Genomic DNA, 14,840 nt, shown 5'->3' on the forward strand with positions numbered 1-14,840 from the left:
GATAAAGTCGTCCTGCCGTCGCACGCTGTCGGTTATTGCACGCACACGGCATCGCGGCGTGACTATAGCAACTTGTTACTTACTTGTTTGTTCCCCCTTCGCGCAGTTTTTTCGTTGTTCTTCTTAAACTCGCACGAGCCGCGCGATTCTTCTTTCGCGCTCGCGTTACAAAATTATTAATCGCAACGTCACTAATTAATTACTTCATCAACCCATCAAAATACATTAACATTTATGGCATCATGAAAACTAGAGATAAACTATAAAAAGAACGTAGATACTAGTGCAGTATTCTTAGTAATTAACATCAAACAAGCGAAGAATTAATCAATATTATTACGGTAAATGCAATTTTTATCGTTCTGTGCGCAAAATCAACTTTTCCGCCCGGAAATACCAACTAACCAAATTAAAATGGTTTTAAAATAAAAACTTCCTTTGTGACAAAAATGGCGTAATTCATTATTAAAACATTATTAAACTAATGATCAATAAATTGTATCCGCGATGCATGCTTACCACACATCCGCAATCCAGAATTATTAATCCTGTCATAATTAATTAATTACTGCATATACCCATGAGAACAGATTAATATTTCGTGTTGTGTTTGCCTCTAATCTAATGCAATTAACATACATATTTGTTTCTCTTTGCACTGTAATGATTTTCAATATTCTATCAGCAATATTATTCACATTAATTATTACTGAGCGCGCGGTAAATGAGTTTTTGTTAGTTCTTAACGCACATCGTCCTCATCGATTAAATTATTAATTGCAACGTAATGAATTTTACATCACCAACCCCAGCATTAAATGTTAAAGCTTACTTGTGTTACATTTTCAAACCATTAAATATATTATAACACAAAGCGCGGATTAAACTAGGATTTGTTTTCGGCCCTTTTTATTACTTAAAGTTCACACCCTATAATAGTAAAGTTCCATTATTGAGTCATTCGCACACCATTAACTCCTGTAATCCTTTGGCAGCAAAAGATTTTATTCACAAAAGCAGAGCGGCTTCATTGTACGATGGATTTCAACACCCCGTAAGCAGTGCCTCTGTGCATCCTGCTCCCTGTACGTCAACCGGTAACATTTCCATTGTCCTGGCCGTCGGTTGGTCACCTGAACGTACGCCTCAAAAACGTCCATGCTTCGATACTCACCCCGCGCGAACACAGAAAATCGTATTTTATACACGCTCAACGAGTCGATGAATGACACGCGGCGGACCTTCGCACGCATCAGTTTCGAGCAATACGGCGAGTAATTAGCAGCGACGAAGTAATCATTAATCCTTGCCAGCGTGTAATCAACGAGGCGTTCGGCGAACGCTGAAATCTCGAGGCTCGTCCGCTTGCACGGGCAGAGTTCCGTCGGAAAATCCGTGGGACACTTTCCGTGAACCTTATCATTACGCGCTGGCTGATATTTTGTCCTAATATTCTCGTAAAAGTTAGGCTTGACATTGTTTAGCGTAGCAAATGATTCAACTAAACTGTAGAGAACATTGTGGTTGATGAGATTTGTACTCAAGCCAACAATCTGTTCGTGTACGAGTGGATAAACAGTATTAAAGTGAGTTGGAAGCATTAAATACGCAATCGGGTTGAATCGCTCTGCATAATGGCGAAGCACGTCTGTATCTTCACCGGTGACACGACCCTGATCACTGACCAGCAACACCGCGGACCTATTCAATCCGTGCCGACTTAAACTTGCAAATAAGTTGTCCATGTCTCTATCGAGAATTGAAAGATCTTTCTCATTTGTACTGCTAAAACTGAGTGATAACCATAGAAATAGTTTTCTTCTTGTTTGTATGAACTCAATGAGTAACTTCTGAAGGATCTGATGGTATTTCCGGTTCTGGATACAATAGGGTTGATTATTAACCCAGTTGTTGCCGTAGTCTTCAATGGCCACATTGTCGGTCCACTGATAATCTAAACCAGGGAGTTGTTTCTTGAATACAGCATTATGACAAGAATCTTCTAAATAAACGGTCGAATACCCAGCGCTCTGAAACAGCTCCCACAGATATTTCCGACGTTCATCACAATTCCCTTCCAACCTTAACGAGCAATTTCGGAATAGTGATGTGAAGCTATCAATGGAATGCATGCCTTTTGATAGAAGATTATTGAACATAACTCCCCATCGTGCTTCAAAAATGTTTCTCGTTAGTGGCATTCGTCTGCGAAACGCTTTTGCAGACACACTTTTTAAGGTAATGATTATAATATTCATTCTTGCGCTTCTCTTTGACTGATGCACATTTTGCTCATTAGGAACTTTTTGAATGAGAGGGAATACATCCTTATATATGACTTGATCATTTCTAAAGCATTGGACATATACTAATTTACTGTATACAACCGTAGGCAGCGAAAACAACGTCCATTTTGATCCCTGATTATCTTTGTAGTAACATTTGAGATCATATGCTTCTACAATATCAATGTTCTTGATGTAAATATAGTTGAAGCGATGACCAACCAGTTGTATTCCGGTCTTTGGACAAGTGTACAATTTGGGGCTGGTCTTTAATGTCTTAACGTTGTTTGATACAAATTTGAATTTACATATTGGATCGTAGTGAATAATATCGTTGTATTCCAACTCGTTGGTGTACAGGAACCACGTCAGCCCCAAAACTCCAATCACAATTAGTGCTTGACCATAAAAGTATCCGGTTTGTTTAATTGGTCTTAAACTCCGGCAACATTTTCTGCAGATCATTTTCATTATAAAAATTGATTAGAAGTTTGCATCACGTGAAAGTATATTTTCCAGGTGCATTCAGAATATTGTACATGTAGATAAATATTTCAACATTGATCACAATTATATGGAATGTCAGGAATGGCAAGATTATTGACAACACACTCGGTTACCATGAATACCAGGTATAATATTCATCGTGGTTGACAGTCTTAGGCATTGCTCGCATTTGCTCAGAATTGAGTAATACCGCAATGTCGGACAATTTATTTGCTGAGCAAACTGGGGGTGTTTAAAATTAATGATTGAGACGGCTCGGATTACAAATTATAGTCCATTCGAAAGGTGACAGTCGGAGCAGATTTATTGCCCCTGCTAAGGGAAAGGTCACGTGGGGTTGATCGCCTTTGATATTGCCCAACCTGAAACAACGAATTCTATTAGACACACAGGTAGCGAAAGCAGATGTCATCAGCTGGCCTTGACCTAAAGTCTAGGCTAGCATTACTGTTGCTGATACCTTCGTTGGTGACAGTTGTACCGAGGAGCAAAGTTTACGGGCACGTTCGTGCAGCTCCATCAAAGAGCAGATGGGCGGAATGCCGGGGCCGGGCCTTCGAATCAAGTCCGGTGTCTCGCTGAGATCTAAAATCAAATTTCGGATATACGACGCCCGAGGAATTTACTCACGTGGCGTTTACTCGGGCGCGGGTTTACTCACGGTCCGAGCTGATGCTGCTGAACAGCGAACTGCCCAGCATTTCATTCTTGATCCGCGCTAAGCGCTGCGCGGGATCCTCGTCGATTAACCAATACGTTCGCATCTCGCCCTTGCCCTGCAAACGAGCGCGCATTAAACATGTAATCCGGTGGCGTAATTCGCATCGCTGTTGCGAATGGCGTGCGATGTGACGACGTTGAGGGGGGTTTACCTTAATGGGAATCAGACCGCGTTCTTCGAATCGATAGCCGCCCAGGCGTTGCAGGAGCATATACGTCGCCTGCGAGATGTGGATGCGGAACGATTCGCCACTGCTCTCCATGCGCGAGGCCGTGTTCACCGTGTCACCGAATAAACAGTAACGTGGCATCTTCAGCCCCACGACACCCGCAACACAATGCCCTGCAATTGTTGCGAATTAATTTCCATAAATCATCGGGGATTGCAGTTTCAAGGTTTCAAAGCAACACTAATGGCTATATCAAGTTCACCGGTTATTAGATAAACATTGCAAATGGAATATTTTAAGAGGTATGAAGTTTTTCAGAAAATATTTTAAAATATTTGCAATTGATTAACATTTATCATCATTTTTTGATGTTTTCAACTTTCTAATGTTCATAAATGCATATAGGAATGTTGTTTCGAATGTTTATGTAATGAATTGGGCAACTTTTAAGCTTAATGGTGGAGTCTACTTTTTTTTAGTTTAATCTTCATGTTTTCATTGGTGCAGTTTTGGCAAAGTTTCTTCAATTAATCGTACATTCAAACAAAATGGATGGAATCACTGATTCCTGTTTGTTTCGTTTTTTTTTTTCTCAATTGAATCGGATTAGTACAGCACGCGATGTTATCGAATTTTCATTTTGTCAATTAAAATTCACCAAAAACTCGCGTTTATCACTTGGCCATTGCATTATTCAGCTATCACGAATCAGTATACATTTTTGTGATATTGCAAACCCTTACTTTGCTCCATGGTAACGTCTATATAAAATCTATATAAAATCCCAAGAAAGAACGCCTGTAGTGGAATCCAGAAAGTTCACCGTGAACAATTTACCGCCTCGACAATTCACCGCCACGTCAATTCACCGTCGCAATAATTCACCGCAAAATCCCAAAACCCACACACATTTATCACATCCTACCCCAAGGTCAACAATTCGACGCCCATTGATGTAATTCTGTTTTGATCCTATATTTCGTTTCAGAGCAGAAATAGCCTATGTTTCAATGCATACGCTACAAAATAAAAATAACGTTTCAGCGGTAGTGAATTGCTTTACTATGAATTTTGCATGGTGTGTGTGGTAAATTACTGGTCACGCATTTCACTCGAACCAAATAATTGTTAATTAGAATTTAGAGTTTACAATAAATTAATTTCAGTTGGCGCTGAAATACAGTTGAATTTTGAAATTTTCTGCGGTCTGCTTTGTTGTAGGAAAATAATTTAATCATACCATAATATAACAATCAGTAATGACCATGCATGAACTATAAACATGAACCAAAACCACAAACAATACGAAACTCAAAAACATGCTTTGAAATTAAAAATATATTCATTTAATGTTTGAAACAAAAAATCTTGAGGCTTTTGACATTGTTGTATACAACTGCATGTTGTTATAACTTGGTTTTAGCAAACAACGCCAGTGCAATTAGTAGTTGCTGGACTTTACAGAAATAAATACAATATGCTATTAATTTCATCCCGTGAATCCTCTTCCGGAATATTAATGTAATTTTCCGAAACAATTACAATTAATTTCATGGCAAACTAGGCCCATTGTTGGTTTAATTTAAACATGAAACAGAAATAGCGTTTTTGCGCCATTTTTTTTTGTTGCAAAAATATCACGTAGAAAAAAACCCAATGAATAATTATTACTCGAGAGATTCCCTGATGACAAAGCACAAACAAAGCGACATTGGTTGTTTGTCGCGTGGCCGGGGAATAGAGTTTTAATTAATATACCCTGTCATCAGCGGGCGAACGGATACTCCACATATACACTGGCCATTTTACACACTCACGGATGACCCTTTCAGATGCCCAGAAGTTCCTAAAGTTTGCGCCATGGAAGCAATTCAGTGTTATGCTTATTAGTCTTTTATTTATATTTATAAACATTTGACAACCGCTGGCGTAATTTGATTGAAAGCCCGTCGAAATTCCAATGCAAAAGATAATCCATCACACAACGTTTTTATAATAATTGGCATTTTGTATAAATTTCATAGTTTTAGTTTGGATGGCTAGTCATTCATCACCACTGAATTAACATGCATAACCTGTTCAAGACTCACCCGAATGAATTCCGATGCGTAACTGCAGCAATTCGCCGCTGCGATGCTTAATTTCGAACTTTTTTATCTTGCTCAGTAGGTGTAATGCCATTGAGGCGATTTCGCCGGCATGGCGATTTTCATTACGAATTGGCAAACCACTAACCACCATGTAAGCATCTCCAATCGTTTCCACCTGCGGTTTTTACATGCGGAAAGTTTAAAAAGTTGCCATAATTACGCCTCCAACAATACGCTCGTTACAATTCAATTAAAACTTGCCTTGTATACGTCGTAATGTGATATGATTGAATCGAAACAGGTGTAGAGTTCGTTCAACAAATCAATGACTTGCAACGGTGTGCTGACTGCTGATAATTCGGTAAAGCCCACGATGTCGCTGAAGTATATCGTCACACAATCGAAACTCTCCGCTTCCACTCGATTACCGCGCTTTAATGCATCTGCAACAGTTCTGAAATAAAAAAAAATTAAGCGAAATGACATATCAAGTATTTTGGTTGAATATGATTGGTGTTTACTTTGGTAACATCCTGTGCAACAATGCGTCAGTTTTTTTCTTCTCTTCAGTGAGTTGATTGGTTCTTTCCTGGACTAATCCTTCCAAATTGTACGCGTATTTTTCCATGATCGCCAACATATTGTCGAAAATGTTTGGTTTTAGACCAGCCTTTCAACACGCAAGATTTTTTTTTTAAATTATGAATGCCCCAAACATAGAACCTACCTGCATTTCCTTAAGAATGACTCTGCAGTACCGAATATCAGGTCGTTGGTCTGGCTCCTCGTGCCAACACATTTTCACACACTTAGTGATATAATCAAGAGCGCCAAGGCGTTCTAAGTCTGGACGGAACGGCACTGTTTGGACCTTCTTTACTTCGGCTATTATTTCAGTCGGGGTGAGACTCGAGCCTCCCCATGGGCCAGAACGCCCGATTATTTCATAAAGTACAAGACCGAACGCATATACATCACCTTTCTGCGTACCTCGAGACGACAGCGAGGTTGTATCACGTAACAACTCCGGTGCACGATAGAGACTGCGCTGGAGGGACTTACTATTGCCTCTAGCATCATTCGTCGCTGGTTCGTCCGCCTCACCAGCCCGGAACTCAGTTAAACCAAAATCTGTGATCTGGAGTACCCACCGGCTGTCGATGAGGCAGTTTGAAGAACGAAGATTGCCATGACAGATAATTACACTGTCGTGAAGGTAAATCATGCCCTAAGTGAAACATGCTTTAGGTGAACCAACAAAAACCCAACTGGTAAGATTAATCCTACCTTCAATATATCTGCAACAAGGGAAGAGACAAACATATTGTCCAGATGCAAATCTTCGTTGGCCAAGACATCTTCAAGACTCCCACGCGCGCAGTACGCAGTTAAAATGGCGACCTGGCCATGATCCACGCAAGCACCAATGAATGGGATCAGATTTTCATGTCGCACTTCTCTGATCTGCGAGGAATCAAAGTAGGAATTTGAATTCAAAGAAATATCATGTTTACGATTTGCAGTTACCTGCTTCAGTTCCTTTCGGATCGAACGCGTTAAATCGACGCTTTTCTTGTTGATGCGCTTGATCGCCACGATGTTGCCTTTGTAGAGACCAATCCGAGTGTAGGCACGTTTCGGACTCGTGTCCGATATTTCCGCGATGCTTCCGGTCGGTGCTTGGAAGACGCTATGGCGACAAACCTGAATCTACAAAAAGACCACTATAAATAGGAAAGGCAGGAAAACGTCGCAAATAAAAAAGTGTTTCTTCGATGCTGTTACTACCATATTCTTTGTAGTAGCCTCGGTAGTTTCCGTCGGGATAATGGTCACGTCCTTCATGTCGATCTTCCACAGTAAACAAGCGAGTTTCTGTTCGTATCGGTAATGTCTGAAATGCCAGAGATGAGTGATGAAACAATTAGAGTGATGGTATTTTTCGACTCACTTGAGCACGAAAAGTCCGCCGATCAAAAAAATGATGGACACAAATAGGATGCCGACGATGACGCGCCAGTCGGTCTTGTAGATGCACTTCTCGTCCTTGAAGCCGCAGACGGGCTCCGCTCGGGGCAATTTGCCGCCGACCCACTGAATCGGCCGATCCAGGTCTAAATATTTAAACTCCTGCCAAACCCGCAAAACAAATTAATTTAACAGCGGCGTCGTTAGTGACCTGCGACGCGAAGGTCGTGGTTTGGGTCGATGCTGGCGCTGAAGTAGGTTCCGAGTTTGCTCATTGTCACAAACAAATTAGACCAGACGTTTAATTAAATGTTGAAACAGTAAAACCTCGCAAAATGAAGTTCGTCGCGTGATTATGATGGAAAGGTTTTATTATCTGAATTTTATGAGTATTGGAACAGAAAAAGTTGTTGTTTTACGCTCTAAATAAGATGAGCTCTAAATAAAGCTGAAGAAAAATGCACTCGCCGGCAAAAATCACAAGCGGCGAGAACGTAAAAAAAGGAAGTATGGTTGGCGCGAGGGCGTCCGCTGAGCGTGCGGCTTGCCACCGCAGTCCTTACCGGAATCGATAGCGGTGAATTACTGCCGTTATATTGAAAATATCCAACAGGTTGCATGCTCATCCGCAGCGTGCCGTTCATTTCCAGATCGTCCAGCAGCGCGACGACGGTGAAATTGCCCTCGGCGTCTCCATTGCCATCAATGAACACCTGTTCCACGAAGAGATCGAAATTTATGAATGCATCGAGATTATCGGACGGTGGGCAACTCACGTCGTAACCCTGCACGGAATGGTAGGAGCGATTGACGATGCGCTGCAGGATGGCGGTGCCGTTCCGGGGATCTTCGTTGTTGTCGAACATTTCGGTCAGCGCCCGCGCGTATATCATCACGGCGTCATACAAGTAAGCCGCCTGTATCGGCACCGAGATGCTCTCGAAAATCTTCTTGTGGTATGGCACGCAAAAAGGCGGTTGGGCCGAGGACAGCTTAATGTCGTGGCATAGCTTTCTACACCCAGCACGCATGCAATGAATATTTCATCGTGCGCAGCGGGCGGCGGCTAAGAAGGCGGCCACCACGTGGCAAAGAAGCAACAACGCCGCGCACGCGACTCGCGCGTCAGTGTTGAAATGATTGAGAAGCGGAGGAAACCGCGAAATTTGCCCGGGCACGCGTTTGATGCAAATTGCGAGCGATTACGTGCCACGCCGCCGCAAGCTTGCCGCCGCCACAAGTCGCGCGCGCTGCTTACTTGTAACTCGGATTTCGTGGATGTGACGGCGTCAGCTTCAGCACAGATCGGAAGCCCATGTAGTCGCTCAAGTTGCCCCAAGTTTCGCTCAGAAACGGGTCCAAGTAATCTGGTCATGAAACAACTTCATGTGAATTATGAACGAAAAAAAAAAAACATTTTTAAAAGCTAGTTTATAATTAGTTTATTTTGCATGAAAGTAAAAAAGTTAAATTTAAATTTAAAAAAATGTGCATTAATGACGGAATTAAATGCAACTTGAATCTTATTTTATAGAAGCACATATTCATGAGACATAAAATTATTTTTTGCCCCCCAAAGAAGATAACCTAACACAATTTTAACCAATTTTAAGCAAAAAATTGTAAATTGTGATTGGTACTCTTATAAACTAAAATTGCGACGAAATGCCATAGACGCCTTTTAAATATCACCAATTCGAAGCTAATTTATGTTGCATTCAGGAATTACATTGTTGAGTTATTAAAACAGTAAAAGAAAAGTTAGGTTGTGTTTATCACAGTGGCACAGTTTACAATTATACACGTAGTGAATGAAATTTCGATTAAAACTAATGTGTCCAGTTGATTTAATCAACTGGATATGCACCTATAAACCTTTTATCTCTCTTGGTAACAGTACTATATGAATAATTTCGCTAATTTAAATTCTTCAGTAAGTATAACGGAATTTGTCAAACCGTAATTTTCGACAGTGTGCTCCATGAGATTAGGCCACCCAAGTACCATGTCAGAAAACTTTGTGAAGTATTTTGATAATCTATCAAAGTACCTTCAGAAAATCCTTTCGTTTAAACCTATATTTATTAGCTGCCACTGCAAAAACCGTATTTTCTTCCCAACTTTTAATTAAATAACGACGAGATTGACAAAAACTTGAATAACAACATTAATTACTCACTGCGTCCTAATAAATGACTAGCATACCTCGTTGAATGATTTTAATTCGCCGATTAGGATCATATATCTCATCATCGACGGATATTACAACGTAGTCGCCGGAATCTAACAGTTTGCGACGCTGGAGACATTTGACGAAGTCCACGAGAGCAATATGCTCGCCCACGAAAACGTATACTGTCGATATAAATAACTTTCATAAATAAACTGCCAATAACAACAACAACATAAACAACACCCTCCAGATCATGCTGCAATATTGCCTGCGCTCGCAATATCAAATATTAAATTACATTGTGCACTTGCATATTTTCTACTGGGTGGATTGGTAGAAGAAAAAAATAAAACTTTTCAAATCAAGTTTTTAATAATATGCAGAGCCATAATTCAAGTCATCTTTCAAAATTGGCGTGAAAGAAAGTACGGAGAACACAAGATATAGTGGAAAATACAGTAATAAGGAGAACATAGGCAAGGAAAAATAAAATTAACTTTTTTTTTTTCATTTCTCTAGGGAGAATATTCATCACGTAGTTTTGACGATACTAGATGGTGGTGGAGGCGCCTTGCGTCGCGATGTGTGTCGCTACAGTGCGATGATCCCGAAAAGGGCGCCCGTCTTTTGTGCCGTAGTGCCTTCAATCACCCAATCACAAAACCCTGCCGGAAAGCTATAAATAAATATTGTTTCCGTTCGTAATATAGAATAAACTTTAACATAATATCTAATAGTAACGTGTTTGTTTACTTTTCTGTTTGCAATTTCGCGCCGTGTGGGCAGAAAACAATTTTACGGTGTGTGATTGAAAATAGTATTGGCATCGTTTAGAAAGTGTCACTTACAACTCGAAATACAGCGAAATTATAGATACTATAAATACGCTTACTGAAAACTCGTCACTTCTTGTATCAGGGGAGGTTTCTATTCATCTTTTATTTTTCTTGACATGTTTGCTGTGTGATTAAATGTTTTCTGAGAGAAGTGGGGCGTTCGTTCATGAAAGCGCCAATATTGAATGTGTTTATTTACTTTTACAAATCCGGATGGTAAAGGAAGTGCGATAAAGTGGCGAAATAACATCCGTGAACAAAATTGGTGAGATTGGATGAGAAGATGTTTACCTCTCGTTAAATGTTGATTTTCGTAGAAAGCATTTCCTTCGAAACGAGTTATTATAGTTGTTTATATCAAGAGACAATTATTAACAGACTACATTGCATGTTAATATAGAAACATGTTAGAAATGCATGAGGATATCCTTGAATGCGGGTTTGATTGTAGGAAATTCCTATCTGCTGAAACTGTTTCAATATTGATTCAAAAATTGTTTAACTGGAGACCTGCGAGTGAAATATCAAGGTCTAGTTGGAAATTTGCAAACTGTTTTCCGCAAAACATAAAAGTGAACATCTCAAGGATTTGAAATCTCAACTGCGGGAATTAAACGCAAAATAAAAATAAACACATAAATTCATGATTTAAGTTGTAATATTCACATTTTTATTTGCCACTGATATGTCTGGTTAATAAATAATTGTATCGCGCGTTGATAGCATTTCCCCTGACGAAAGAATATTGAATATTAAATCAGAACAGTTACATTTGCACTCAGCCTCCTCGCTGCTTCATATTTGTCACATTGTGATTATTTCAATGTTATTTGCATATTATCCGCGTGAGGAGTGAGCACTTGCGCGAAGTAAACACGGCAGCGTATTGAAGAAATGTCGAAGAAAGCGACCGCTCTCCAGGCAGTTCGCATGGCTAGGGAATGTAAACAAACGGACGACGTTAGGCAGGAATGAAGGACGCCGGCTTTCGGGATGATCGAAGGCAGTGCATAAACAGAGAATAACGTACATTGACGACAAACGCAATCACTTTCAGTGGAATAATTTATGAAGGGGCGGGCGGTAGGGAGACACAGCGTAACAAAGCAAGCAATTTTCAAATCCGAGTTTGACAAGTTAATGGCATAAACATGCAAGGAATCGCGGCGAGTGGACGTTTCGATATAGAGTCTTATTACGGGAATCAATTGTTGACGCCATTTTATTCCTTTGAGTGTTACCTACGACACTTTGCAGTTGGTCGCCTCCAATTACATTTCATTCCTAGTTCCACTTAGAACAAACCGAGTGGAAATTAATGTCGAAGTTGAGAAGTTGCAATTAATGTGAATCGAATCGAGACAAAACCGGGCGCCGCTCCCGCTTGAGAAAGGTGTAATCCAACGGATGGAATTTATCCCGGAATCACACGGCTTGGAAAATTGGCCGCGGAGATGCGATTCCCCTCCCGTAAAAAGAACTTTTTGCAATGGGGGGGGCTAATTGGATCTCCCAATTGTTGGAAATTTTGTTTTCATTTTCGATTAAACATTTTATTTGTGTTCGATATTAATTCGCCTTTGATATTAAAAAATAAATATTTTTATACGAAGAACAATTGGGTACCTGAAGCGAAATAATGCACACGAAGCTATATGAAACAATGAACTGCAAATGCGATTAACACAAGCGATGCAAACAAACCAAACTTTTCGTCGCTTTATGCTCGCGAAAACATCACATTGATTTCATCAACGCCACGTTGCAAGCATCGGGCGGTTGTACGCGCGACTGCCGACAAAGAGAAAAGGCTCACCCACCGCGCGTCCTCTTATATGTGTCGCCGACAATGAGGTCCATCTGATCGATGTGCCGCGGGATGTAATCCGAATATTGTTTCGTATCAGTCACAATCAGTCCGTGCGCCTCCGATAATTCCTTTTCGCCATGTAATCACAGACTCAATCAATCACAAAATGAGCGCGCGAACGCGGCGTTATAACTTTCTGGCCGTTCGTAAATCGACGCACATATATTCTTGCGACAAACTTATCTTGAAGCAATAATGATAAATTTTAGGTGAATACGTTTTATTGTTCGTTGAAATTGAACCGAGGCGCGGATCACGGATATTCTACCAAGAAAGTTCACGTTGTGAAACTTTGAAGTGTTGGAAATTAGCAATGAATTTTATTTAAAATTGATTTCCAATAATTTCTATAAATTATTATTAAATTACATCATATTACATTGATTTATTCATATGTTTATTGTAAAAATGCAATATTTGCTGATTAAAAGCTGAAATTAGCTAGTTAAAAGTTGAAAGCACAACTTTTACGTAATTTACTTTAAAAAAAATCTGGAAATTGTGTCAATCAATGCCGATAAGTCAATTTTATAAATACATAAAAAAATTTATTATCAAAACGTATTCACCTTGCCGCAACAGGTAAAAATGATGTTTAAAACTGAGTATTACTTACTTTAATCGCTTCCTTTACCTCGCCGCCTGATGCTGGATGCGAGCCAAAAACAACAACAAATTTACGCCAATCGAACGCGATCAGCAGTGACACCACACTCTTGGAGACCTTGCTCGATGGCGGCAGCGTCCGGGCAAAGGTGTAAAACACCCTCTTATCGGAAACGCGCGTATCGCTGCACTTCTACAATGCCGAATACAAGTTTATTGCGGCAGCTTCTAAGAATCCGTCAGGAATAAAACAGGCGCAATAATTATAATTAACGACGCCGTATTTCTTTCGTAACGACCTGACGTTTCAAATTAAACCATTACAAATTCAAAAAAATATTATTGCCTTTGTCAATATTAAATTTCTCTGTGTGTGTGTAAGTGTGTTTCATCGCACATTGCCAACGACAACAAACATCGCATCGCCGAAACGCTTGAATAATTACCGCACGGTGCTAATGTTTATTAATGAAACTTGCCAGATTATGAACGCAGAAGCGCAGATCATGCGCTACGCTGAGTTATTATTATTATCAGCCACCAACAAAGTGCTCGCAGCTTTCCGGATCGCGATCACTTCGTGGCGCGCTATGAGCAAACAATTCCAGAATGCCAGCAGCCCTTAACGAGCGGGTGTTTACTCTGAAATGTATTTAATTGAACATTGCCACCGCCTTGATCATAACATCGCGCAAATTAGACGAACCGTTAAACCGAGTGGACTGAGTAAAAATAAAAACGTTAAAAGTACATACGTAGGATATCATAGGCAGGTTCCATGCAGCGGCCACCAAAGCCTCCGAAGAACAGGTGTCATCTGGTCCGATGAATGCAATGGTGCCATTGTCACGCATCTTGGTCATGGCGCGGATGGCACGTGCCGCCAGTGATGACTTCTTCCGCGTGAGGCCCGATGCGGTGGGGTTTGTCCCAATATCAGCGGCCACATAATACAATTTTCTTCCGGGTAACAATTCTGCCAGACAAAATTTACTCATTAAAAGTTTGCACGTGTTTTATTTACTTTTACCGTGTTGTGTTGTGGAAAGTTTTGAAACGAAATATTTTACCTGCGTTCTGATTAATAGCATCAATTGCAAGCGGAAGCGCGCCGAGCACAACTTGCGCCTGCCCGTACGCACCAAGGAAGCCAATCGTCACCGACTCACTGAAGTTGTGCGCGCCGGTGCCCGTCAAATAGTTGTACAAGTACTTGAAGTCCTCGTGATGCGTCGTCTTGTTGTTCGCCTCCTTTTTGTGGCAGATGCGTTTCGCGCCCAATCCCGACCCGTCGCCGATCAGTATTAAGCACGCGAGCACGACGTATGTTCCGGTCGTCATGCAGACACCACTTTTCATCCTCGGCGCGCGCGAACCGCCGCGCGAAAGTCGTCGTAAATCCAATTTAAAGTTTGCGTGGAAAGTATAGCGAGTTTAAGATGGCATGCTTGCCTGTTTTAGCAAGTGCGGTGCGAAGTTTGAACGGCGTTGTTTGAGTTGATTTGTTTGGTGAAGTTTGGCGAAGAGGTGCGTGCGGACGCGTCGGGAGGAGCGGCGCGACGCGCTGCGGACAGGACGCGCAAAAGGACTGAACGAGGCGGATCGCCGGCAGGAC

The 14,840-nt window shown here is 40.9% G+C and overlaps 1 protein-coding gene across 1 annotated transcript; it reads right to left on the reverse strand.

The window, feature by feature from the left end:
* Positions 1-892: 892 nt before the first annotated feature.
* On the reverse strand, positions 893-14,797 carry Gyc32E (Guanylyl cyclase at 32E). Its single transcript, XM_065303897.1, has 20 exons — positions 14,296-14,797; positions 13,981-14,201; positions 13,236-13,418; positions 12,570-12,687; positions 9,946-10,095; positions 8,999-9,107; positions 8,517-8,754; positions 8,304-8,453; positions 7,724-7,902; positions 7,561-7,666; positions 7,300-7,482; positions 7,060-7,236; positions 6,500-7,000; positions 6,294-6,442; positions 6,034-6,226; positions 5,773-5,947; positions 3,665-3,855; positions 3,454-3,568; positions 3,253-3,377; positions 893-3,154 (listed from the first exon to the last, which is right to left on the reverse strand). The coding sequence occupies exons 1-20, from the start codon at positions 14,582-14,584 to the stop codon at positions 3,053-3,055; spliced, it is 3,654 nt and encodes a 1,217-aa protein (XP_065159969.1). The 5' UTR covers positions 14,585-14,797; the 3' UTR covers positions 893-3,052.
* Positions 14,798-14,840: the final 43 nt, after the last annotated feature.

Source organism: Atheta coriaria, unplaced genomic scaffold (genome assembly GCF_025399875.1).
Source record: "Atheta coriaria isolate IRGN ID8LTWV9N9 unplaced genomic scaffold, Caltech_Dcor_3.1 hic_scaffold_1_pilon, whole genome shotgun sequence".
NCBI lineage: Eukaryota > Metazoa > Arthropoda > Insecta > Coleoptera > Staphylinidae > Dalotia > Dalotia coriaria.